Source organism: Oenanthe melanoleuca, chromosome 3, assembly GCF_029582105.1.
Source record: "Oenanthe melanoleuca isolate GR-GAL-2019-014 chromosome 3, OMel1.0, whole genome shotgun sequence".
NCBI classification, from domain to species: domain Eukaryota; kingdom Metazoa; phylum Chordata; class Aves; order Passeriformes; family Muscicapidae; genus Oenanthe; species Oenanthe melanoleuca.
In genome coordinates this window covers 63,964,679-63,988,802 of record NC_079336.1, presented here as the reverse complement: position 1 = coordinate 63,988,802, position 24,124 = coordinate 63,964,679, and the positions used below count along the sequence as shown (strand labels likewise).

The window sequence follows — 24,124 nt, the reverse complement described above, 5'->3', positions numbered from 1 at the left end:
AAGGGTAAAGCCTACTCTCTCAGTAAACCAGAGCTTTCTAACATGAGCCCAGAAACAAGTTACCTCTTAGGAAATCAAAACAATACACTTCTCTTTTCCTGAGTGAAAAATTATATTCATACTACCTAGAAAATACAAGCGTTACACCCTTTCTAAAATACAGTCCATTTGCTAAACCATAACAAACAGGAAATAAAGGCTGTTTTGACTTGAAGCAAACAAAGCATTAAGGCTTATTTTTATGGAGTTTAAAAATAAGATACTCTATCCTGTGTCATCTGGAGCAAAACACACAATAGCAATAGAGAGATAATGCTTCTCTTACCAGTAGTAACTGAAGGACATTTGACTACACAAAAACCTAGAGCCACTTGAGTTAGATTTTATGGCAATATTGAATTTACATTCTCTAGAACATAGATTGTCAAAAGTTTCTAGTGTCCAACAAACTTCCCTCTGTAATAAGCTTTATGTTCATATCAGTGAGATACAGAATGGTATTTTGCACACCACAACGCACACAAAAAGTTGCCTGAATGCACACTTTCATACCTACCACTCTTCATGCTCACCACTTCAATTTTTTTCTGTCAGTGTGTAATTGATCTAATTTTAGCCACCACTTGCTATCTTGTTTTATATCTGCCACATGCTGATTCAGTCCCACCTGAAACATGACACACACTATTCGCTCACTAATGAGGATGTCCCAGTTCCCATAACACAGAAGCCCACCAAACAGAAGCATTTTATTAGGTATCTGCCACCTATTACAGATGGTATTCCTCAGAATTCAGGTATACCAGGCACAGGACCTTTTTGGCCAACATACACTCACCAAGTAGGTTCAGAGATACTATCTGCGTAATATGGGACCTACAAACACTGACCGCTACAGAAATTTGTAAGAAATGTTAAAAGTACAAAGGTAAGGAAAAAAAAGGGGTGAAGTTACTCTTGAAAATCAATAGGCTGTTACTTTTTTTTTTTTTCCTTTTTGAGAAATCCATAATCCTACAGATCCCCTAGAAAAGCTTACTTGTATAAAAGTACCCCCAAATATACAATTCTAGCCTGAAACCAAATACCAGAGGCGTTGAGGCGGGAGCTGCTGCCTTTGAGCTCTGCTGTTTTTCAGAGCGCAGCTGTTCCCTCTCTCGGTTCTGTTTGTACATTAGCTGGCAGCTACAGTCAGCTGCATTTTTGAAAGAGAGAGAAGGATTTTGATGAGAGTCCAACAGTAAGCAGTAGTTATTTGTTCTCTTTGGATCAGGGGGTTTTCTTAACTGTTAGTAGTCACTGTCAACTACGTGATGACAATTTCAATTTATTTCAAAATTAACAGACCATATTGATATTTACCTTCAGAAAGCCAGATTCAAATGAAGATCCAAGACTGAAATTGTTTCTTTAACAGAACAGCGGAAGAGATATTCAAAAATTCCTACAATTTCAAACATTCCTCCTTGGAGCTTTAAACACCGCTAACTTTTTGGAATATCATTTGATTCATAGCTGTTTCTCTAGATACTTGTTCATGTGGTGCAGGGAATAGCACACTGACAGAAATAAGCTTAAAACTCCAGTAATTTCTCACTCTTTCTTCCCTACAGCTATAAAAGGTACCTTCTTTGTAAATTCTTGTCTCTCTAAAACCAAAGTTTGCATTTAATGAAGTTTATTTACTTTGTATTTAATAATTACGAACATTATCTCGAGACCCTTTCCTCTTTCTGGCCTCAAACATTCTTTTTAGGATATTTGTGCTAGGTTTTTAGCATTAGTTCTGGTAAGCACTGCTTCTACAACAGTGCTCTGATTATTTAGATTTTCAACTTCGAACTTTTCCCTTTATTTTGTAAGGAAATTACAATCCAATTATGGCACATTAAAAAAAAAAAAAAAAAAAAAAAAAAAGTCTTCTACATGTAACAAGAAGTCCCATCAGCATTTTTTGAAATAGTAAAACTAAGTCACCATGTAAGGTATTGTATCTGTATTACATAGACCATTTTTTAATTTGCAGAGCAACTTCTGAAGAAATTATTTGTCCTATTGCTAATACTCCTGCCTCCCCAAGAAATAGAAAAGCAGACAGTGGGTAAGAGGACACTCATTGCCAGTCTATCATAAAGTTGCCATCTCAAAGTGCTGAGAAACTACTCTTACCCAAAGGTTACTTGAGGAAAATTTCCTGTTACTCGCAAAAGTCTGTACAGTTCCACAGTGCAATAAAGCACAGACTTGTAAAAATGGCATACAAGTATACAATACAGAGCAGGACTTAATATTCACTTTACAGTATCAATGTTTATCTTTATTCCCAACTCTCTTTATTGTCACTGTTTATTTTTAGAGCAGAGAATCATCAGCATTAAATGGCTACTGGGCAGGGGTGCAGTACCACAGTTCCCACTCCCAAGAAGACCCTCTTGGCCTGGCTTGTGCCTGCAGACTGGGCACTATCACCCACTAATGTAATTGAGGTTTGTATCAAAGGGAGCGAAAAAAGCAAAAAAACTTCTAATTTCATTGTTAAGTAGGATGATGAAGCCCACTAAAGAAAATGTACATTTACATGGCCTGCAGCTAAGAGGGGGTATCCCCACTCACAGGTGTGGCAAAAAGTTTTAAAGGAGAATTACACAGGCCCCTTAATCTGAGAATTGCTAACCTCTTGTTTAATTTACTTGATTAAAATTTTACCAGACAGGCACCCTTCTGCTAAGGTCACAAGATATCTTTTAAGTATTCAGTCCTTTTTATTTCCCTTTGTTTCCTAGTTTTGGGCTGTTGATTTTTTTTAGAATTCCTTCACCCCTCTTCCAGTGGAGACACAGCAACGGACTCCATGTTAAAGGGTAAGAGATGTGACTATTAGCAGGTTTGTCCTTTTCCTGCTATTCAGTTTTTTCAGAGGTTTAGGCAATCAGTAGCAATCCAGTGGGGAGAGGCACAGAGATTAGCTAGGTCTTTACCTTTTAAAAGTATTTGTTATCTGTTTGCATGGAGACTATCACAAGTAAGACTTCTATAATCTATTTAGATACTTGAGGAAAAGAGAATGGGTAAAATAAATTTAAAAAAAAGAATGGTAATTATGTACCTCAATTCTATGTCTGAAATTATTCAAATTAATTCTTTGCATCACTGTATCCATTAAAGTTCTGCAAAGATATCAGAGCCTGCCCTCACACTTTCAGTCTTGATCCTTTAAAGGTTTCCTTTAAAACTTTGTCAGAATCTCTTTGCCTGTTGACAAGATCTAGTTAACACACACAATTATAGAGGGACTGTAGGAAAATGAATGCACAAGTATTCAAATTGCTCTTCCTTCACTCCAGCAAACAGAAGTGCTGTAAAAACCAAGAAAATTTCCTTTAGATAGGAATGCTTACCAGTGCCAAATATGAATGTCATTTAAGTGAAGGAATATATCATAATATTGCTGCTCATCTTTGTAAAGTAACACATCAGCTCTTCTTTCACATGTAATTTTAAGCCGAGTTTGCTCTATTTTTTTAAAAGTTAAGCTCTAATTGAAAAAAATTCTTTGTTTTCTTTTGTCTCCTTAAGCTTCAGGACTTTCATCCTTGGCACAGTCATCTGAATTAGATCCAACTTGCCAGAGGTATCAATTTCATTGAAACAAATCTGCTTCAACGTTTTTCACTTGCAAAGGCATGGTCTAATTCTTTCAAGATAAAAATCACATTGCAGTAAGACAGGAAAAAAAACCAACAAACAAGCAGGCTAGATTGTGTCTATCTTTCACTAGGAGACTGAAGCATCATATCTTTTGAAGTTAATACATCCTAGAGGCACAATGGATTTACTGTACTACTTCCCTGTTCTAAGAAACTGCTCTCCTACTGACCCAAGAGGGAAAACATACCACAAAGTGGAAAAATGCACTTGTGCTAAAAGTGGTAAATGATAACCAGCACTGCTAAAGAGCATTCCCTTCCCAGCACAATCATACACATTCTCTCTTGGATTAGTTATCCATTCTTTTTCTCCCTCACACTCAGACATCATCCAAGACTTTTTTTGGAAAAAAACTTATTTCTGTAGAATGCATACAGAAGCTAATAAAACACTATTTCTAACTGTTTACAGCTACAGTATGTTTGAAGCATACATTATCCTGATTCCTAGGCTCAAGTCCAACAGGAGATTTAATTGTGCATAAAGCAAGCTCATGTTTTTTACCAAAGTCACTATTTATTTTTCTCTTTAGCCACTCGCTGCATCCTTCCTAGAGAATGACACGATGCAAGACAACAGTAGATTTCACACAGCCACTAAAAGAAACCTATACAAAGGACACCATGATCAAGAAAAGTTTGCAGCAGCATATCCCACCTTCTTGCTTACTACTTAGCAAGTAAGATTTGTAGTGTCTGAACAGTTAGCACAAAGGTAATTTACCTTTGCTTTTGCAACACAATAATTATGTTCCTGCATGTTAATTAATCAGTTCTCAGAAAATAATTTGCCAGAGTCCTGAAAAAACATTCAAGGCTTACATGTGATTCATAAATGTGACATGCAATTTTGACATATCAATCTCCTTCACACTGAGACTGATGCTAGGATCCAATCTCTGTTGCTAGAACTGCCACTAATCAGCACCACGTCTCATGTCCAACACCTTTACTCCATGCTTTACACTAGAGTTGACTTTTCACTCCTCCTCCTAACCAAGTTCCTAAAAGGACAGCACATGCCATGAGACCTCAGGCACACAGCCCACTGCACAGTGGGGCAGAAAGGCACCTCAGCAGAGCCCCCTGTCCATTCCAATCCCCTGCTCAGAGCAGGGCCATCTGGATCAGGGTGAATTGTTTTGCATATCCTAGGGAAACCTGTGCCAGTGTTTAATCACCCCTACATGAAAATGGTTTTCTGATGTTTCAGTGGAATTTCCTGTATTCCAACATGTCACTACTGTCTCCTGAACTGTCACTCTGGGTATTAATGGGAACAATCTGGCCCTGGCAATGGGTCCTCCTTGCTGGGGACTTCTGAAGGCAAATCTCACCAGTAAATGCTGAGGTGAAGGTGGCTTTAAGTACCTCAGCCTTTTCTGAGGCCCTGCTCAGCAGCCCTCATTCTCCTTGCTCTTGCTTGTGCTGCTGATATGGTTGTAGGAGCCCTTCTCATTCCCCTTTGTATCCTTTCCTAGATTCAACTGCAGGTGGGCTTTGGTGGGCTAACCCCATCCTTGCACGCTCAAACAATGTCTCTGTACTACTCCCAAGGTGAATTCACAGAGCTTCTCAGAAAGCCATTAGTAAGTCCACATGCAATAACTTACAAAAATATTTAAGCAGTTGGAAAGACAAAGCACATTCATTGCTGCTTGAGCTCCCACATTCCAAGAGGAGTGCATCCAGAGAAATCAAAGTTACTTTCAACAGCACCTCATACCAATTTCTTCATAGGTACATTGGTACCTACATCCATAGGCACCCTGGCCATTTTTATCTTGAGAAAAACTTGTATGAAACACATGGAAAGTATTTTGGACCAATCTACGGGGATATTTAACTCTTCTTACCCACAGAAATTATTAAATACTCCAATCCTTGATCAATAATAGCTATCTATTACCACAGATGCAGGAGAAACATCAAAACTGCCTCATCTGAACCTCAAGGATAAAGGAGATCCAGTGCTAAGTGTTTTAATTCTTTATATCCATTCCTTATTCACTTTTACTTAACTGAGAGGACACAAAGTCTCACAAAAAAGATAACGAAGAAAGCTGAAAAGGTTTAAACAATTTATTACACATGCCTCAGCTTCATGTCATGCATGAAAACTGGCATCCTTATCATATTGATAAAACTATGTGTAACCTGGAATGTTATTTCTATATTCACACACATTTATTACTGATCTTGTTTTCACGAAGGAGACTATATCTTACTTCTCCTAAAGAAAAAATCCTGTAATAACACAGCATTTAAGCTCTGCACTACCTCTACACTAAAACACATGCAGGAAAATATTCATGAAACAAATCTAGCATGCCTTCCTCCTTAGAAAGAAAATACGGCACTACAGACTGATCCCCAAATAAAACAAACAGAAGATAGAGTTACATAAATAAAATAATATTAAATAATGAAATGCAAATTCTAAGAAATTTCAAGATATGCCAGTATAATAACCCTACTTTGCTCACACACTATTATTTCTAGTAAAAGAAAATAAATATCAGTCTCTACTGAACCGCAGCTCTTAGCAGGATCCTAACTTTTGTGTCACAGACAGACTAAAGCTGGTAAAACTAACATAAGAACCATCAATGCAAACTGACTTTCATGGCCATCTACAAACTTTCCCAATTCTAAACTATTTTTCTTTCCAGGATTTTAAAGGCAGTATAGCAATTCCTTTTCTTTCTCAAAGAAATTGCAATGCACGCAAGAGAACACAAAAAAACCCCCAAACATTCCATGAGTTTATCCTTTCTTTAAACTGTTTTTTGTTGTTTGCTAGTAAGTGCAGTTTCAGGAGTTTGAATGCATTAGTGCTAACTTCACTTTTTAAGTGTCCATAAACACAGTGAAGGAAGGAAAGTGAAAAAATGCTTTCTACTCTCCTATTCCTTGTTCCTGCCTCCTACACCTCCTCTCCCAGCTGAGCAGGAGCATTTGCCAAGCCATAGTATGATTGGCACAGTATTACAAGGCTCTGTGCAATAGGACCAAATGCAATATATAGGTTATATACTAAGAAATCCTGATGCTCACGTGCCATAAGGAACTAAAGGTTCGTTCTGCAATCCATGAACCATTCACTGGCCACTAAAGCAAGTAAAAGAGATTCCCTGCAACCAGTGCAGTCAGAGATGAGAAGAGCAAACAGGCTAGAACAGAAGTGAAGAATGGGTGTTTGGAGAAAGTATAAACCATATTTATGATGTTATTTATAGCATATGAGTAAGGAAATATTTTTAACCATATTACAGATTATATTTAGCTGAATAGCTAAACCTGTCATTTTTATCTCAGACTTAACTATATATTTAATCAGTGTGGGCTTTCTTTGATGTTGACCATTTTCACAAAGGAATTACCTGAGACTACCACATTTATTTCTCACAACAATTAGATTTCAAGCCTGGGTGTGGATCCGGAGTAGACTGTACGAAAGTTTTCTGTTTTCAGGCTCTGCAAGCCAAAACAATCATGTTGCAAGAGCATCAGCCATTCAACTGATCTGCCTTCAGTTTCATCATTATTTTGTGCTTGTGGCATGGTAATTCTTCTGTTAGAGCACAAGAACAAGTTCTCTGGTCATTCTTCTCATACAAAGCAAGCATAAAAATGTGGATGTAAAATTTCAGTTAAAAATAACCAGAGAGTTTAATAGATAAAATTTGCCTGAGCAAATCAACTCCCTTGCATTATGAGCTCTTTTGTATTAAAAATATTTTTGTCTTGAGAATAAGTTAAGGAAACATTTCTGAAGCTGACTATACAGCCCTTAAGCTGTGTTGGCTATATAAAGCAGCTGTTTTAGCATCTACTCATGCCACAAATACAACTTTTTCCACTCACAGTAGAGGCTTTGGTGAGAAAATTCCACAAAGGTGTTGAAGACAGCTGCAGAGAAGAGCAAGAAATACTTTTCAAGAGGAATAGGTTCATTAACATGCTGCTTATCACTTGTCTGCTCCACCAGTATTATTCCTGTCTCTCACAAGCTCATTTTAAGCAGAATACATTAAAAGGTATGCTTTCCTATCTTAAATCAGGAAAGTTTTGCCCAGCAACCTCTGCTTCTCTCACCCCACTTTTTCTTTTCCCAGCTATCACTCCCTCCCACATACTTCCCTGTCATTTTGAGAGTCTCAAGCCCAACACACAGTTCTGCAGTAACAGGGTTCTCTATCGAGGGAAAGGATGAGGAAAGACTCTAAAAAGCTGCTCCTCAAAGACAGGGAAATATGAGTTTCTTTGTCTGGGCTGGATGGAAGCTCTGCTGGGTGAAAGCTCCACACAGTTTGGTAGACCTCTTTTCACACTTCCCTGAACTACCTTTTGCCTCAGAAGTCCCCTCAGAAAAACAATTTCATTACTTTTCAAGAACACTGTACAGATATAAAGCTCACATACTGAACAAACTCAAACCACCCCAGCCAGGAGAGGCAGGCAAGTAGAAGAGTTTCTATGTGGCTGAGCATCAGTGCTTTGTTGGACATGGTGCACAGGTTTCTGGGAAAATCCCTGCCCTTCTAAGAGTGAAGATAATCATAACCCTGTTCCTGATACTGCTATTAATCAGGCAAATGACACCAAAAGCACATCACCTCTCTGTGCCCTTTAAATGAAATAAGAAGTGTTAATTAGCTTCCTCTTTGACATGCTAGATGAAAACTATGGCATGAGGATAAAAAAACCCAGAAAATTGTACTCTGCAGTCAGCAGTGATTGAGTAAGGAGGGAGCAAGAAAGACACTCAGCAGCTTTTTTTACAAATGATGGAAACATTTCTTTGTTTAGGACACTTGAGCAAAAAATTTCAGGCTTGCCTTTTTTCTAAGTAAGTAATAAACTTACCATTGATATAATAGCTCTAAACAAACAAGCCTAACTATGCAGCAGGGTAGTACAAAGAAATTCAGCATAGAGGCACAGCTCTTCTCCTAGGGACAGTTGGGTCCATGCTGTCCCTCCCACCCCCAAGCTCTGTAACCCTCATTAACATCTTTCTGAATCTCAAGTCCCTCTTGCACTACGCACAAGCAGCACATACACCATCACTAGAGCCACAGCACATCTAGAGGGAGAAAAGTGCATCAGCCCACTGGGAGCCCTACCACATAACAGGCATTGGATCCTCCACTGGTGCTACACTCTCACAGTGGAATGACATGCAGTGTCCTTGAGCCAGCAGAGCAAAGAGGGGAGGGGCAGTATCACAACCACCTAAATGAACTTATTGCACACAGCTAACTGAACACCTCAGCACAGTAATAATAAGATCCAGTTACTGCCAGCCTCAGCTGTATTTGAGCTGGGGTCAGAAGGTGAAAGATACTATATGCTATTTAAAAGCCTTTCAGCTTCTAAAATTCATAATCAAAGGGTTGCAGAGAAAAAGAACTGAAGCTGTCAGCTGTTTCCATGTAGCATAGTGCAAAAAACAGACAACTGCTGAGCTATAAAGAATCACAGAGCTTTGCCAAAATTTGCTTCATTGATTAGATGAGACAAGTATCAGATTCCAAACTAGACAGGAGAAAATGCAACAGGCCTAATGAAGGAAGGCTGTTCATCAGAAGATTAAATAATTCATGCTGAATTTGACTGACTCCCTAGATAAATATTATTGAACGGATGATATTAAGTGATAGGTTTTGCTCATTAATAGCGAGGCAAGGTAGAGAGCTCACAGATAGAGAATGAAACATTTTCTATTTCAGCTTTCATTTAATCACACTTCTGAAAATCTCTACTTCATAAAAACAATCTTCCTCCCTCAAAAAAAGCCCCAAACCAAACCCCCTCATGAAAAACCCCCACAGAACCTCAGATAAACAGGTGGTAGGGTTTAGGCTCTGCTATTTTGTTATTCACCCTAATTTACTTATTGTGTTATCTCCCAAAAGGCAACACAAAAGAAATCTGCACATTTGTATGGGGAATTCTGCTAGGAAAAGAACAATCAGCTGCAGGCATGAAAGGAACTGAGAAGTCAGCAATTTCACAGCCTTTGCCTTACAATATCTGCTGCAACATTTCAGATCATATCAAAGCTGTTGTCGCGCCCCATTTCCATGGAACTGCAAGAGTTAGGGAGAACCAAACATGGCACCAAATCCACCCATCAAACAGGACAGATACCCACATGGTGCTATTTTTCCAGTGCCTTGTGTAGTCATTATTTATGCATCGTAAGCGCTCAACTTTCAATGACCCACTGACATGAAGTGATGACCTTTCTATTTAAAAATTTTGCTAGTCTAACTTCCCAGCTCCCCTCTCCCCTCCACGTCCTTCTCCTCCTCTTTGGAAGCCTACCACTGGTCATCAACAAGTGTTTCTGAGAATAAGTTATATGACAACTCAGATTCTTCCCACCAAACCTCAAGCATTTCTCTGTGCTTAAGTCAGGGGTTCTACCATCACAGACACAATAAGATGCCTAAGTCAGTCTTTGGAGATACCACCATCTCTCCCTGCTGATGTCAGAGGGAACCTCTGAAACAAGGAGTAAAGGTCTTAGAGACAAGCCATATAGTTTTCTCCTATTTAACAATCTCTCCTTGGCACTGTATTGCCCAATCTGCATGCAATTTCTACCTGTAATCTCACCAATCTTGTACAGAGGAGGTCTACCAACACTGCCCCTCCAAGATCTTTCTGTGTATTTCACAGCACCTCAGTAGCCTTTTTCCTTACCTTTTATGAATGCAAAAGCATGAGCTGCTTCTGGGACACTGCTCAGATCTCATTTTTTTTCTGATTTTCAATGCAGAGCTTCAGATGGCTCTTCTCTACATGCAGGCCAGAAAAAGAGGCAAGAGTATTTGCTCTATGATGCAAGCCACTGAAGAAAGAAAATCTGGTGGAATGAAGTAGGACCACCAGCAATTCATGATTGGGAAATCACCATCTGCTAAACATGATTTGGTGTTATAGAGGAATAAAGTAACAAAAGGACTGGGAAACTACCTGTGAATACAAGGAGAGCAGAAGGAAAAAGAGGTTCTTAGAAGGTAATAAGAGAACAAAAAAGTAAGACTGAACAAAAAGACAGCATTAAGTATGGCCAATATTGATGTAAGCTCTTCCTAACTGTCATGAGATAAACACATGCATAGACACTTATCAATTAATGTAAACACTCACATAGTTACTGTGTCTTCTGAAATCCAACCCAAAACTTGCATATTGTGAGATAATTCTCAAACTTTTTCTGAAACAACATCATAAAGCTTCCCATGCCCCAACCCCTTCAGGACTCATGCCCATGTCAACATAAGACACTGCCATGGAGGAAAAGCATAAAACTTCATAATCTGGATAGAATGAAAAGAAACCCCAGAACATTCAGATAAACAATGCAAGCTCTAATCTAATCTTGTGCTCTAATTCTAAGCACAAGAATTTCCAAACCTTAGGGTATTTTACAAGGTAAAAAGACACACAACTGGAATTTGGATTTTAAAAGCAAAAGGAAGTGGAAATAATAAACCAAACCGCCTTGACTAGCAAATGTTAATCCAAGCACCAGCACCTCATCTCCCAGATTTGTCACTTGCTAGCAATTAGTAACTTTGTAGAAGTACAATGTCATACTGGCATCCTCTCCCTGGGGCAGCTACATTAAACTGAACCAACCATCCACTTGATCAGCAGAAGTTTTTAAAATAAACACTCTCAGGGGTGCCGAAACATACTATTTACTTATGGCAGAGATGAACTGCTTCTTCACTCAAACAGGCACTATGATCTCCATCCCAGTCTCCTGATGACTCCTGATGACTCTGAATCATTAAGTATGATAAGTAGTAAGCCTTGGCAAGCATCCAAATGCCTATTTCTAAAGCATTAGTACACAGAAACCGTAACACAAACCTAATCACTGTGCTTCCATGCTTACAAACAAAGCTAAACATCTATTTTCAACACAACAGGGCCTTCTTCCCTCAGTGCAGCTCTAAAGAGAAAGAGAGTAAAATAAATTTCAGTCAAATAATTGCTTTCCACTTCCTATCCACCCCTCCAGTCTCCAAACATCCTCTAACCCAGATTCTAAAACAAAGAAAAACAAATGCCTCATTATATAAACATAAGTAATGTTTGAAAATCTATTTGCCTGCTCACCAATAACGATGAGGAAACATTTCTTGGTGGAAAAAAAATCATGTCATCACTTTCCACAGCTTTCACTTGAAAATTAAAAAAAAAAACAAACAAAAACAAACAAAACCCAAAAACCGTAAGCTGAAAGCTTGAGGAGCCAATGCTGTACCAGTCAGACTAGGTCTTGCAGGCAAGCACCTCTGCCACCTAGGGAAAGGTAGTGCCAGCCTATCCCAGCTTAGTTAAGTTCTAAGTCCCTTCTAAGTTAATGTCAACAGGCTACAGACAACTGACATCTCCAAAAAGGGCTAATCCTACTTGTATCACATCTATAATAAACTGTAATGGCCAGGAAATTGCTCTCCCCTCTCACTGATGAGACAGGAAAAGCAGACAAATGGCTGAGAGGACCATGAATCTTAGTATAAGACTTGAAGAAGAATTTAATTCTTACCAGTTTCAAAAGGATTCCTGTCTTCCCTGCCCCCATGGTATGAATAAGCAGGACCTAGACCGTTACAAGCCCTAAGTTCAAAACTTACTGGTCGAAACAAACAAACAAAAAACCCAAACCCCCACCCCCACCCCCCCCCCAAAAAAAAAAACAACCAACAAAAAAACCTAAAAAAAAACCCAAAACAAACAAACAAACAAACAAACAAAAAAGCAGTGTAGAAAGGGGATAGGAGGAGGACCCCCAGTTCTTCAGGAGAGACAATCCAAATAGAAACAGTCTCAAAAGTTACCTGCCCCGTGTAATGATACAGTAGCTAATTTTTTAAATGTTTTTCATACACACTCCCACAAGCACACTGAGTGGCTACTGACCCCCTTGGCTGTACCTGTAACAGGGGAAACACAGGGCTGTCCTTCACATCACTGCAGTTTAAAACAGAGGTCACAGGGGGTCAGCAGAAGGTGCAAAGTCACAACTTCAAACAAAATCCCACAACAGACTTGTTTGTCCAGTCCAAGATGAAAACAAACTCTTACATCTTACCTGAAAACCTGTCTTTGCAGAGAGGGACAACTATGAAAACAAAACATCCAGCTCTTCTTGAATAGGTTACAGGAGCCAGAAGCTTCCTTAAGTGCTCAAAATGTATGTCCAAAACATGTGGTGATTATCATACAAAATATACTCATGCAATGTCAGTAATCCCAGAGTTTTGCTAGACACAAGAGACAGCAGACACACTTTCTATTAAGATATGAATTTAAATGATGGGAGAAAAAAAACAAATTACCATCTGGAAACGAGGTAAAAAAAAGGATACCTGCTCAACCACTTTACAATGTTCCCACCAAAAATCATGTAAAATCGCTCTGTTATACTTTCATCATATGTTCTACAAATTTTGCTAAAAGAGCCCTGTGCTTGAACAACAAAGAACTTCCACTTACTGTCACTGGTGACTTTGACATGCGCTACTGATTTCAAAACAGTTTTTATCAGAAATCAGCACAGATGTTAATTAATCTCAAACCTTTTATTAGAGGTATGGGAGGGGGGGAAATTAGACAGCTTTTATTGTCCCCACAGAGCATGAAGTGTTGTAGCTTCTGTAGTAGTTACTTTTGCTAGAGTCTCTCATTCTAGCACCCTTGAAAGTTTATCAGTCTCTGTAAAACCCCAAGCAAAAGCAACCTTCCTTCTCCCTAATTTTGTATGAAAATGAGAATCACTGCAACAACCACTTTTTTCCTCATAACAGCCAATTGCTTTTGACTGACTACTCTTCAGTAGAGAACAAAGTGTTTGCCATTCACTTAGGATGACCAAGGCTTCAAGAAATTGCATTTTCAAAAATCAAGTCTAAGCACCATGGGAAGCAAGAAATAAATAATTTGGTAACTTCTGTGAACATGAAGTCTTCTAGATCAGGACACATCTAAAAACTGAAGCCCTTTGATGACACTCTGGAAACCAAATATAACAATTCCTGAAGTAAAACTGAACAGAGACTGTGATAGCCAGCAGCGGTGACACCCTTGAAAGAAAAGCAGCTGGACCACTGACTTCACCTTTTACACAGGAACTCCCTTCTAACACTACCTGCCTTATCTCTTTGACACAGCCAAAACCTGTCCACAACAAAAGGATTTATCAAAAGCATATTTTTCCTCTCTATTTCTATGGCTATGACCACCACAGTATCTCAGTCTATCCTATTCTGTCACACATTAATCTTCAAAGTGTCATTTGGATGAAAGGGGGTTAGAGAGACTTAATACATGATTTGTTCAATGTAACATTAAGTCTGTCAGGGCAGGGAACTTTAGCCTCTCTCATCTCCTCAGGCCCAAGTGAAACATCTCATTTAACCAGCAGACTTGATATCTCACAGGTGTATATATCACACTGCCATATAACCTAAGTAAACCAAATAAATAGATTTTTTAAAAAGCTACAGTAATATTCCCTCTCAGCAGAGACTGAACTAATGCTTTAAATCCTTTGTCAAATGACAAAGTGGACAATATTAAAAAGAAACATGTACACAGATGCCTATATGCAATTCCTGATTCCCAGATGGAGTCTGATTTTGAAAGCAGAAAATACATCCCTGAATAAATGCTATCCAATTTTTCAAATATATTTTGAACATTATCACAACACATTCACACAAGCATTTTTGCTACGACTTCTCTGTACAGTGTTTTAGCCAGCCAGCACAGTGTAGTCCAGAGACCACTTAATCTTTCTGAAAGGAAAAGGCTTGAGTTTTATGACCTTGGTCATAAAATTAGGTGCATTCTGGTTCTCCACAGAGTATTTCCTCACATCCCCTTGTGCTAGGAAAAGCTTTGTTCATCTTACCATCAGACAAGCTGTGAGTGATGAGCAGTCTTTTAACAAAAGCTACTTGGAGATGAGGCTCCTCTTTTGTCTTCCAAAGAAGCTCACTTAGAACTTGAGAGTTTAGTAACCTAAATGGAAGTCCAAACATATTTTATCTAAAAGATAATATGTATGGCTTTTACAACCGCAAAATGAGGAAGTTCAAAGAGGACAGAAAAGCTAATTAAGAAAGATACAGCTACAGACTTCCAATTTAGGTTCAGACCATCTCTTTTCAAGGCTTTTAGGAAGCAGCTTCTAAACTGACCTTTCCATTCCCTACAATGTTAACGAATTTTGAAATGCAATTAACTCCACGTGTATTGCAACGAAATAATCCTCTGAGAAGTCAGACCAAAATCAAAATGCTTTAGAGTACAGAGGAGCTCTCTCTTTAGACATCAATTAGAAAAAAAAATTGTCATTAAGAATATAACCCAGGCCTTTTTAAAAGCTTAGGCATCTCAGAAACAGGTATTGTGTCACCAGAGTCTCACCTACAGACCTGACTTCCTTTCTTTGAGTGTATTCCTCCTACTCACACACCTGAAGGGCCTTCAAAAAACTGTAAAGGATTCCTGATCCATGCATGTGCAAAACAAGCCTGGATGACACAACCCTTTTTGGCCATGTAAAGACAGCATGCTGTCTACCAGCAAAAAAAAAAAGCATAGTAGGTGCTTCTATTTTTTAGAAAAGCTTGCATTGAAGAATATTATGCTTTATATCATTCTATATAAAAATGCAGTATTACCAGAATAAAACAAATCTCTCTCAAAAAACCTATAAAACCTACTGTTGTCCCTCCCTTCTACAGTTTATAAAAAAATTGCATACAAAACACTGACATTTATTTAAATTGTTTTCTTTGGATAGTTAGGTTTTCTTTTTCGCCCCTGTCTTAATAGGTTAACAGGAAAAAGTCAGATAGGTCAAGAAAAAAAGAAAACAAAGCAAAACAAACAAACAAAAAAAATGCAACTGCAATACCCTAACAAAATACAACCAATTCATACTACCTCGATTTAAAGAAAAAGTTTCACTTGCTGTTTAGTTTTAAATATTTTGAAGATTTTTATAATAGCCTCCCCAAACACTCAGATTGCATTCTGCTTTTTTTATGGTTAAATTCCCTGATGTGCCCAAAATAAACACAACTGTTGCTGTGACAACTTTAAAGCTACTGAGCCCACCTTGGCCAAAATATCTGAGAACTTTCAGTGTCATAAATAGGGAGAGCAACACAGCAATTGCTTGAGGAATATAAGTGGACACTTAAGACTTTTGTCTTGCATAGGAAACCGCTGGACAGGCAACTTTCACATGCAATCAAACCAGTGTACTTGTTGTAGAGGCTCCTGGCAAGTTCAACAGGGGAAATGTTTTAATTGACATGAACAACAAGTTTTCACAACAAATACAGAAGATTTAAAGGTTTTATGTGTTTTATGTTTTTATTGGCCATTAGAAGGTTGCTACCAACCCTTAGAAATTCTCATTTCTGTAATCTGAAGCATGCATAGATCAAGTCAAAGCAGGAAGAATAAAGCAATGAAAAACCACTGCAGTTGCAGGGGAGTGGAGTCCCTAGTGCATTGCCCAAAAGCCACTGGGCTGTCCAAGATTTACGATTTGTGTCTTACTCATCTAAGGAAGGTTCTTCTCACTTCCTTCCACTGCTGGAATTGGTTTTCAATTAGTGAGCCAGAATTACCTTGGCAGAATCAACAAGCAAGACCTCATTTGTGCAAATCCCAATACTGCAGTTCCTTACTGGAAAGCCTGGCAGTTTTCAAACCTTCCTGTATTTTGGAGCTCGTAGATGGTTCAGGACAGGTATGCACCTTCATATAGTATGCACCTTCATATAGCAAATTTATGTGTACTGACAACAGATACGCTTTTAAGTATCTTCCATAGATTCTTCAGAAATAACCCACATATGTCTACGCCCTGCCCAATAATCTCATGCTGAAAAACAGGGCTCCAGATACCTTCTGATGGGATGATGACAGTGTGAAACTTGAGCCACATCACTGCGAGCCACAACCAGAAGAGACAGCAGAAACCATCAGCTCTCCAACAGACCTTCTGTACTCTGAATTACTGTGAGCTTGAAGTCAGAATGATAAATAATGAAACACAGCTCCATATCTACTACTCTACTCTCATTTGCTTGGGATGACTCTGGTATAAAAGGGAAGAGATGGCGATGTGAAGAGGAAATACTGAATACTTCTATTGTCTACCCAACAAACTGCCATAATATTTTTCCAAGAGTTTCTCCAATCAGTATGGCAACCAAACAAAAGAGGCATATATGGACAAGACACCAGAGAAGCTTGTCTGGGAGAGAGAAAAAAAATTACTAATAGTCTGAATATTCTGAAAATACATTCATCTTCCCCACCTCCAAAGGAAAGTTAATAGAACTAGCAAACGTTCACACTTCATTCCTTTGAAAATAAATGTATACCTCCTCCACAGCATATGATGCAGGCCTAATAAGAAAACTGAAGTTTTTCAAACCAAGTGTTGTCACACTGTTTTGATTTTTTTTTTATGCACACACCTGCCTGATGCAGGTGTGATTTCTGTCCAGACCACTACTGAAGTTTTGTGCTGCTGCTCAGGAACTTCCTTTCAAGTTCTGAGGTAAAAAAAAATCCAAGCATTCCCCTCACAATAACATAACTAAATATAACACGAGCACTGAAACTTGCAAATGCAAACAAAAACTCTCAAGTCAGGCAAGATGACCCTCCCACCCTATGGAGCATGCAAGACAGTGAAATTAATATTCCCTTTAGGCTACTCCTTGGTTTCTGTAGATTTAAATACAATGATGTCAATGGCAAAATTCACACATTGCAAACATGGTTTACAAACTAACTACTCATTTTTGTTTGGAGATGTAAATTTTAACATCATAAATTGTGGGTTGGAAGGACTGCAAGGAAAGTTTTTGTACACTGAATCTGTGGCTTCAGGGGGGAAAAGGGTTTTTGATTTTTTTTTTTTTAACATCATGAAGCTTCCAGCTGCTGTATAAAACACACATTTACATGTATGGCTTTGGTAGTTAGCAGGATGGGATGTCCAATACATATTCCTCCAAGCAGTTCTGTTAGCTCCCTAGAAGACAAAAAGCCTTCCAGTTACAAAAAAAAATTGTTCCTAATTTGAAAGCTGTCTCAGCTGTATACCTCAAGAAGTATGCATCACTCTAAAAATTTTTAAAATAAAATATTCAGCAATGTCACTGACATGGATGAACTCTGACAACCCAAATGAAACTGCAGACCAAGGAAGTATAAAGTAACTTCATAGAGTTGCATGCAGACAGACACCTTAGGACCCAAAGTGTATCCCACTTGTCTGCAGAGGCAGCAGCACCACTTGCTCAGTGGGTACTAGGACTCCAGCCAGCCATGAGGACTCTGCTTCCCTCTCAGCCACTAGCCTGGGGCATGATGTTAGCCAAGTCTGCATCTCCTTAACATCCCAGGTCACTCAGACACAGAAAGGAAATTCCTACACTAATTCAAATAACAAGTGCAGAAGTTCATTAGCAGAGATTAATAGATCTGTCTGCTTTCTCCTGTGAGAATCCTACACTTCAAAAGAACCCCAAAACATTTTCAGTAAGACTGCACTCCATCCCCAGAGGCTCATCACGTTCAGGCACACACAACAAAGGCTTTTTTGCACTTGCTGAGCACCTCACAGAAATTATCATGACCCATTCTCCAAGATGCAGTTTCCAAGCCTTTCATCTGCAGTCCTCAGAAGACTTTCCAGCAGACATGCAACTACTGGCTAGAGTGGTTAGGGTAGTAGATCCAAATTTTATTTCCCCCAATCCCTCAAAAGCAGTCAAAAGGCTACAAAGTGAGAAGCTGAGTAACCCTGCGTTTCTTGCAGTCTATTTTCACCCAAGCTAAGAAACATTTTTCCCTGAAGACAACGAAAATGTTAAAAACTGACAAAAATTTTCCTCAGAAAACCAGAGATTGTGTTAAACCCCAATAAAATACCATTCAATTGCAAACAAAATCTTCTACCAGTATGAGCTTGCCTCTTTAGTCCAGAAAAGAGAAGTGTGAGAGAGGATCTCACTAATGCATATAAATATCTCAAAGGCAGGTGCCAAGAGGATGGTGCCAGACTCTTTTCCATGGTGCCCAGCGACAGGACGAGGAGCAATGGCCATAAACTAAAACACAAGAAGCTCCACCTCAACATGAGGAAGAACTTCTTTATGTTGTGGGTGGCAGAGCACTGGAACCAGCTGCCCATGGAGACTATGGAGTCTCCTTGTCTGAAGACATTCAAAACCCACCTGGATATGCTCCTGTGTTGACCTGCTCTAGGCGACCCTGCCTTGGGATGGGAGGTAGACTAGATGATCTCCAGAGATGCCTTCCAACCCTAGCAATTCTGATTCTATGGCAGAAAACTTGTCAGTTTCCTCTTCAGTGGAGGAATTTCTTCCTAATTGTAATATGAAAGGGGAAAAAAAAGTCATTAAAACTCAAGCCAAAACTACTGTTGTGTTCATGAAGTAATATCCAAAGTATTTCTTCTTCTCCTGTTTTCACTTGAATTTTTATTGACTTTTTACAGCAGAATCACATAGTAACATTATCTGAAAGTGACTTCTGTTCTCCTGATCCTATATCCCCAACAAACCAAGGAGAAATTGACTCGGGCTGCTCAGAGGTTTGTCCAGCTGAGCTCTGAATATCTGCAAGGACATTCCAACCTCCCTGGGCAGCCTGTTCCAACATCTGACTCTTCTCACATTTAATTTTTTTCCTGATATCTCATTGGAATTTCCCTTGTTGCAACTTGTGTTTGTTGCCTCTTGTCCTACTGCCTCTCCATACTCTCTCACTAGTTGACTGTAGTTCTCCCATAAGGGAAAGCAACACACACACACACTGGGCTGTATTCTCAAAATGTTCATAAAATACGGGCACATAGAAAAGGATCTGCAGCTTATTTTTCTGAAATACATGAACCGTATTTTTGTTTATAACCTTACACTGTCTCTTACTGTCATGTGCTTCTGCAATATGTACCACAACAGCCTCACCTTCACAGACAAGTAAAGCAGAGCAGCTAATGCAGTAAAAACTCATGCCACAAATTATTCTGTAGTAATTCTCTACTGAAGAACACTTGGTTTTTGTCTAGTATTTCATCCTAGAATCACAGAATGGAACTAAATGGTCTTTAGGTCCCTTCCAACCTTAACCAATCTCCCCACTATGGGCAGGGAACACCTTCCACCAGAGCAGGTTGATGAAAGCACCATCCAGGCTGGCCTTGAACAACACCAAGGATGGGGCATCCACAGCTTCTCTGGGCAACCTGTTGTGGTGCCTCACCACTCTCACAGTGAAGCATTTCTTCCTAACAGCTAAACAAAATCTGCCCTCTTTCAGTTTAAAGTCATTCCTCCTTGTCCTACCACCACTACTCCTGCCAGTCTAAGGTACTTACTCAACCTCTCAAAAAACTCTCTTTCACGCAACTTCTCTGCTGAGCAGGGAAGCAACATCTAGCGATGCGGACACTGGCTACAAAAAAAAAAAAAAAACACGTGAAAACTTGTGGTCAGCGTGAGGGTGAGCACTACAGACCACAGCGTGGGGATCACACCCGCTCCACGGGAGCACCTCCTTTGGGGTTACGCAGGCAACCAGGCTGGCAAAGGACCAGAGTGAGCCCGAGTGTTTGAGCGCTGCTGCACTGACCCTACAAAGCACATCCTTCTCTCCAGACTCCAGCCTCTTGCACAAGGATGGATGCTTGTTTCACAAAGTGCAAAAGTGCATCGGGGGTTTTTGGTTGGGTTGTTTTTCGGTTTGTTTTTTTCTTTTGTTTTTTTTTTTTTTTTTAGTAACAGCATCTTGTGCTGTGGGTCATCCGTACCCCGCTGCTCCTCTCCGGGGCCAGCACTCGGCGGGGAGGCGCTGACATCCCGGGCTGCCCCGGTGCGCTGCTCTCCGCTCCGCTCCGCCTCGGACCGAGCCGGCGCGCAGAGCAGCGGCACACCGCGCTGTGCCACGGCCACCGGAGCACAAAGAGCCGTACCCCGAGCAGAGCGGTCCCGGGGCTGGCAAAGTCTCGATGGGACTCTGCTCTCGGCAGCACGAACTCGTGGCGGGGCGCGCCCCACGCTCGGCTCTGGGGCTGCCGGCCGGCCCCGCTGCGGTGTGAGCGCTCAGGGCACCGCGTCCCGCCCGCCCGGCAGCCCCGGCCCCGCCGTGTCCCGGAGCGGAGGGAGGCCCCAGCCCAGCCGCAACAAGTCCCCGCCGCCGCCGGCCGCCCTTACCCAGACAGTGCCGCAGGGCCAGCAGAAAGTGCGGGGGGCCCCCGTTGAGCTGGTAGAAGAGGGAGCCCAAGCAGAAGAGCAGCAGGGTGGCCATGCAGAAGACGTAGTCGCGCAGCGAGAGGAAGGGCAGCAGCGAGAGGGGCCGCCGCCTCAGCAAGCCCCCGCCCTGGCCCGGGCCCCCTCCCGCCGCCGCCGCCGCTGCCGCGGGGGGCCGGGGCGCCAGGCATTCCCCGCCGCCGTTCTGCTGCTGCTTCTTCATCCTCCCCTTCGCCGCCGCCGGCTCACGCAGCCCGCCGGGGGAAGCGCATCCTCCATCCGCCTGCCCGGCTCCGGCTGCCCGCGGCCGGGAAAGTTCCCGGGAGCTCAGGGGATCCGTCCCGTCCCCATCGCCGGCTGCCCCCGGCTCCGCGGCAGGCGCGAGTCCCCGGCGCTCCTGCGGCTGCTGCTGCTACGGAGCGCCGCTAAGGGGAGGGGAAGGAGGTGGTCACCATCCCGCTCCCTGGGGCTCCTCTCCTCCTCCGCCGCCGCTCTCGCTCCCTCTCTCCGCTCGGCCTCTCGCCCCGGTGTCAAGTTACAGCCAGCGCTCCGCCGCCGACCGCCTGCAACTCGCGGCCGACTTATGCGCGCCGCCCGGCCCCGCCGCCCCCTGCCCGGCTCGGCCCGGCCCCGGAGCCCGCCCACCCCTGCCCGGCCCGGCCCGGCCCGGCCCGGCCCCGGAGCCCGCCCACCCCTGCCCGGCCCGGCCCGCCATGCGCCCGCCGCCTCCGCGCAGCGACCCCTGCGGGCGCGCCGCCGCCCGGGCCCGCCGCACCGCGCACCTGCCCCGGCCCGCCGCGCCGGGAGGGCCCGCTGCTTCAGGGTCGCGTAACATCGCTCGTGGGCAGCGAAAGGGACCGCTCTTCTTTGCTGGGATGATTAAAGCTGTCTACTGGGGACAAGGCTTCAGAAAAGTACAGAAGTTACAAAATTAAGATTGCACACACAACCTTAATTTGACCCCCTTGTACATATGGCTTACGATACAGCTTCTAATTACTCGATCATGCTATTTTTCCTAGACAGACATTTCCAACCTTGTGGCTGGCGGGTGAATGGCATTCACTCAGAGCTGAGCTGTGTAATAGCTTCATCCTCTTTATACAACATATGTCCCCAATGTGTCCTGATGGCTTATTCGGAACTATTCATGTTTTTGGGCATTGTCTGATGTAGAAATATATTTCATTCCCCCATGCGGCTGCATTGCCAGCACAGCAGTGGAGGGAGGAGGGCTTGGGGTGGTAATGCTGCTTCACCATTTTGTTTTATGGATCTGCCTAGAATCGGGAATTTCCCAAGATCCTGCTCATAGCATCATATGAGACTCTTCATTTCTAATAAACAGAAAAATTCTATTCGCTGTGGTTTTTAAGAAAAATTGGAAATCAGAAGGCAAGTGTAACTCACCATGTAAGAAATTAAAAGGCAATCACACTTTTCCTCTCAAGGCTTAAAAAAATCTGTTTAGGGACCTGACTTGTAATCTTTTCACACTTGCAGCTGGAAATTTTGCTCAGGAGAACACATTCAGATGTTTTTGCTACTTGCCCTTAAAGCCTTGGGTAAATGGTGCCTATGCTACTGACTTTGATTTTTTTGTTGGCAACCAGCAGCAAAGGGTAAAATTTGGAAATTAGTGTTGCTGGTGTGGATAAGAACACAAAGAGTCTAACAATAAAAAACCATTCCCATTGCATTCCTTGATAAAAAATACTTATATATTGCCTGAAAAAACAGACCTCCTTAGTTTGGAGAGGAATCTCCTGGTTTTAGTTACACAGTTCATCAATGCACAGATGCTCCACAATCTTACACAAAACCTGTAGCAAAGGCAAAGTAAATTATGGCATTTCTGAAAAAAGAGAAAGTAACAGGATACTAAAAATAAGCCCACTTTGGGCTAAACCTTTAGGGGTCTAGTTCACTTAAAACACAAATAAGCAATGCCTTTCAGCCGATACAGTCATAACTCTAACTGCATGGTTAAACTACCACTTCTTAATTCTCATTAATATTTCTTTGAAATACTTAGGAAGTACTTACTTACTTACCATGCTCTGTTTCCATGAATATTTTAATGGTTTATATTCTTTTGCATACTTCAGTATCTACTGTCTTGCTTGGATGACGACATTGCAGATTTGGTTAATAGTGCTGTTGCAGATGAAAAGCAGATAAACTCTTACACTGGATCTTTGAGGAAAATGGATGCTTTGATGAGAAGACAGGTAACACCTGTAAGGTGAATCAATAAATCTTTATTTTCTGGTTGCAAAGAATGTCTTTGATCTCTAGGCATAGATTAAAAAAAAAAAGGAAAAGAGACCAATCAATGGAGCAAAATCTAAGTGGGAAGGCTGTATTGTGGAGAGTTCTTGCCATATTTCTAAGCATCAACAGTTTAAAAAAAAACCATCTATTGGAAGGAGGAAGAAATAGAAGTCTTTGTTGTTGATACATATGCTTAAACATGTAAATTAACTGTAAAATTATTTACTTTCATGTATGTGAACTATCACACCTATTATTACAATTCCTATCTAGGATAATGTGCAGGAAAATAAATACAATTTACTTTATGCTATAGATTGATACAATGCAACTATTTTCCTATTTTTGTTTTCCCCTATTACTCATCCACTTTAACAAAACCAGAATGATTTTGCATGCACAGTGTAAAGCTGTTAAAATATATAAATATATATCTCCTTAAATTATTACATTCTGTTCACACAAAAAAAAACCCAAATAATTCAAAACACAAGCCACACAATAACGGAATATTATGGTTTAAAAATCAAGTATTGACACTTAAGGATAGGCCAAAGGTAAGAGGTTTCAGACAAGCTTGTTTTGACTTGTAGAGGGTATGATTTACAGTTTAGCCTTTAATTGTGTGATGATACTGTTCTGCTCAGAAGACCACTGCCTTGTAGAGTGCATGGGACAGACACTGTGCAGCCTTTCAGTTTATGTTTAATCTCTTTGTTCAGCCCATGTCCTTGGGCTTTGTTTAAAGCTGCTTAGTCCTGCTTGTAATGTGGAATTATTGACATTGTAGCAAGCTTTTCT

The 24,124-nt window shown here is 41.0% G+C and overlaps 1 protein-coding gene across 1 annotated transcript in view; it reads right to left on the bottom strand.

Moving 5' to 3' along the window:
- UST (uronyl 2-sulfotransferase) overlaps nucleotides 1-21,613 on the bottom strand; it is a 147,306-nt gene extending 125,693 nt beyond the window's left edge. The window contains exon 1 of the mRNA XM_056488079.1: nucleotides 21,014-21,613. Coding sequence (XP_056344054.1) covers nucleotides 21,014-21,272 — 259 coding nt within the window. The 5' untranslated portion in view covers nucleotides 21,273-21,613. The remainder of the gene's footprint in view (nucleotides 1-21,013) is intronic.
- Between the last annotated feature and the right edge of the window lie 2,511 nt (nucleotides 21,614-24,124).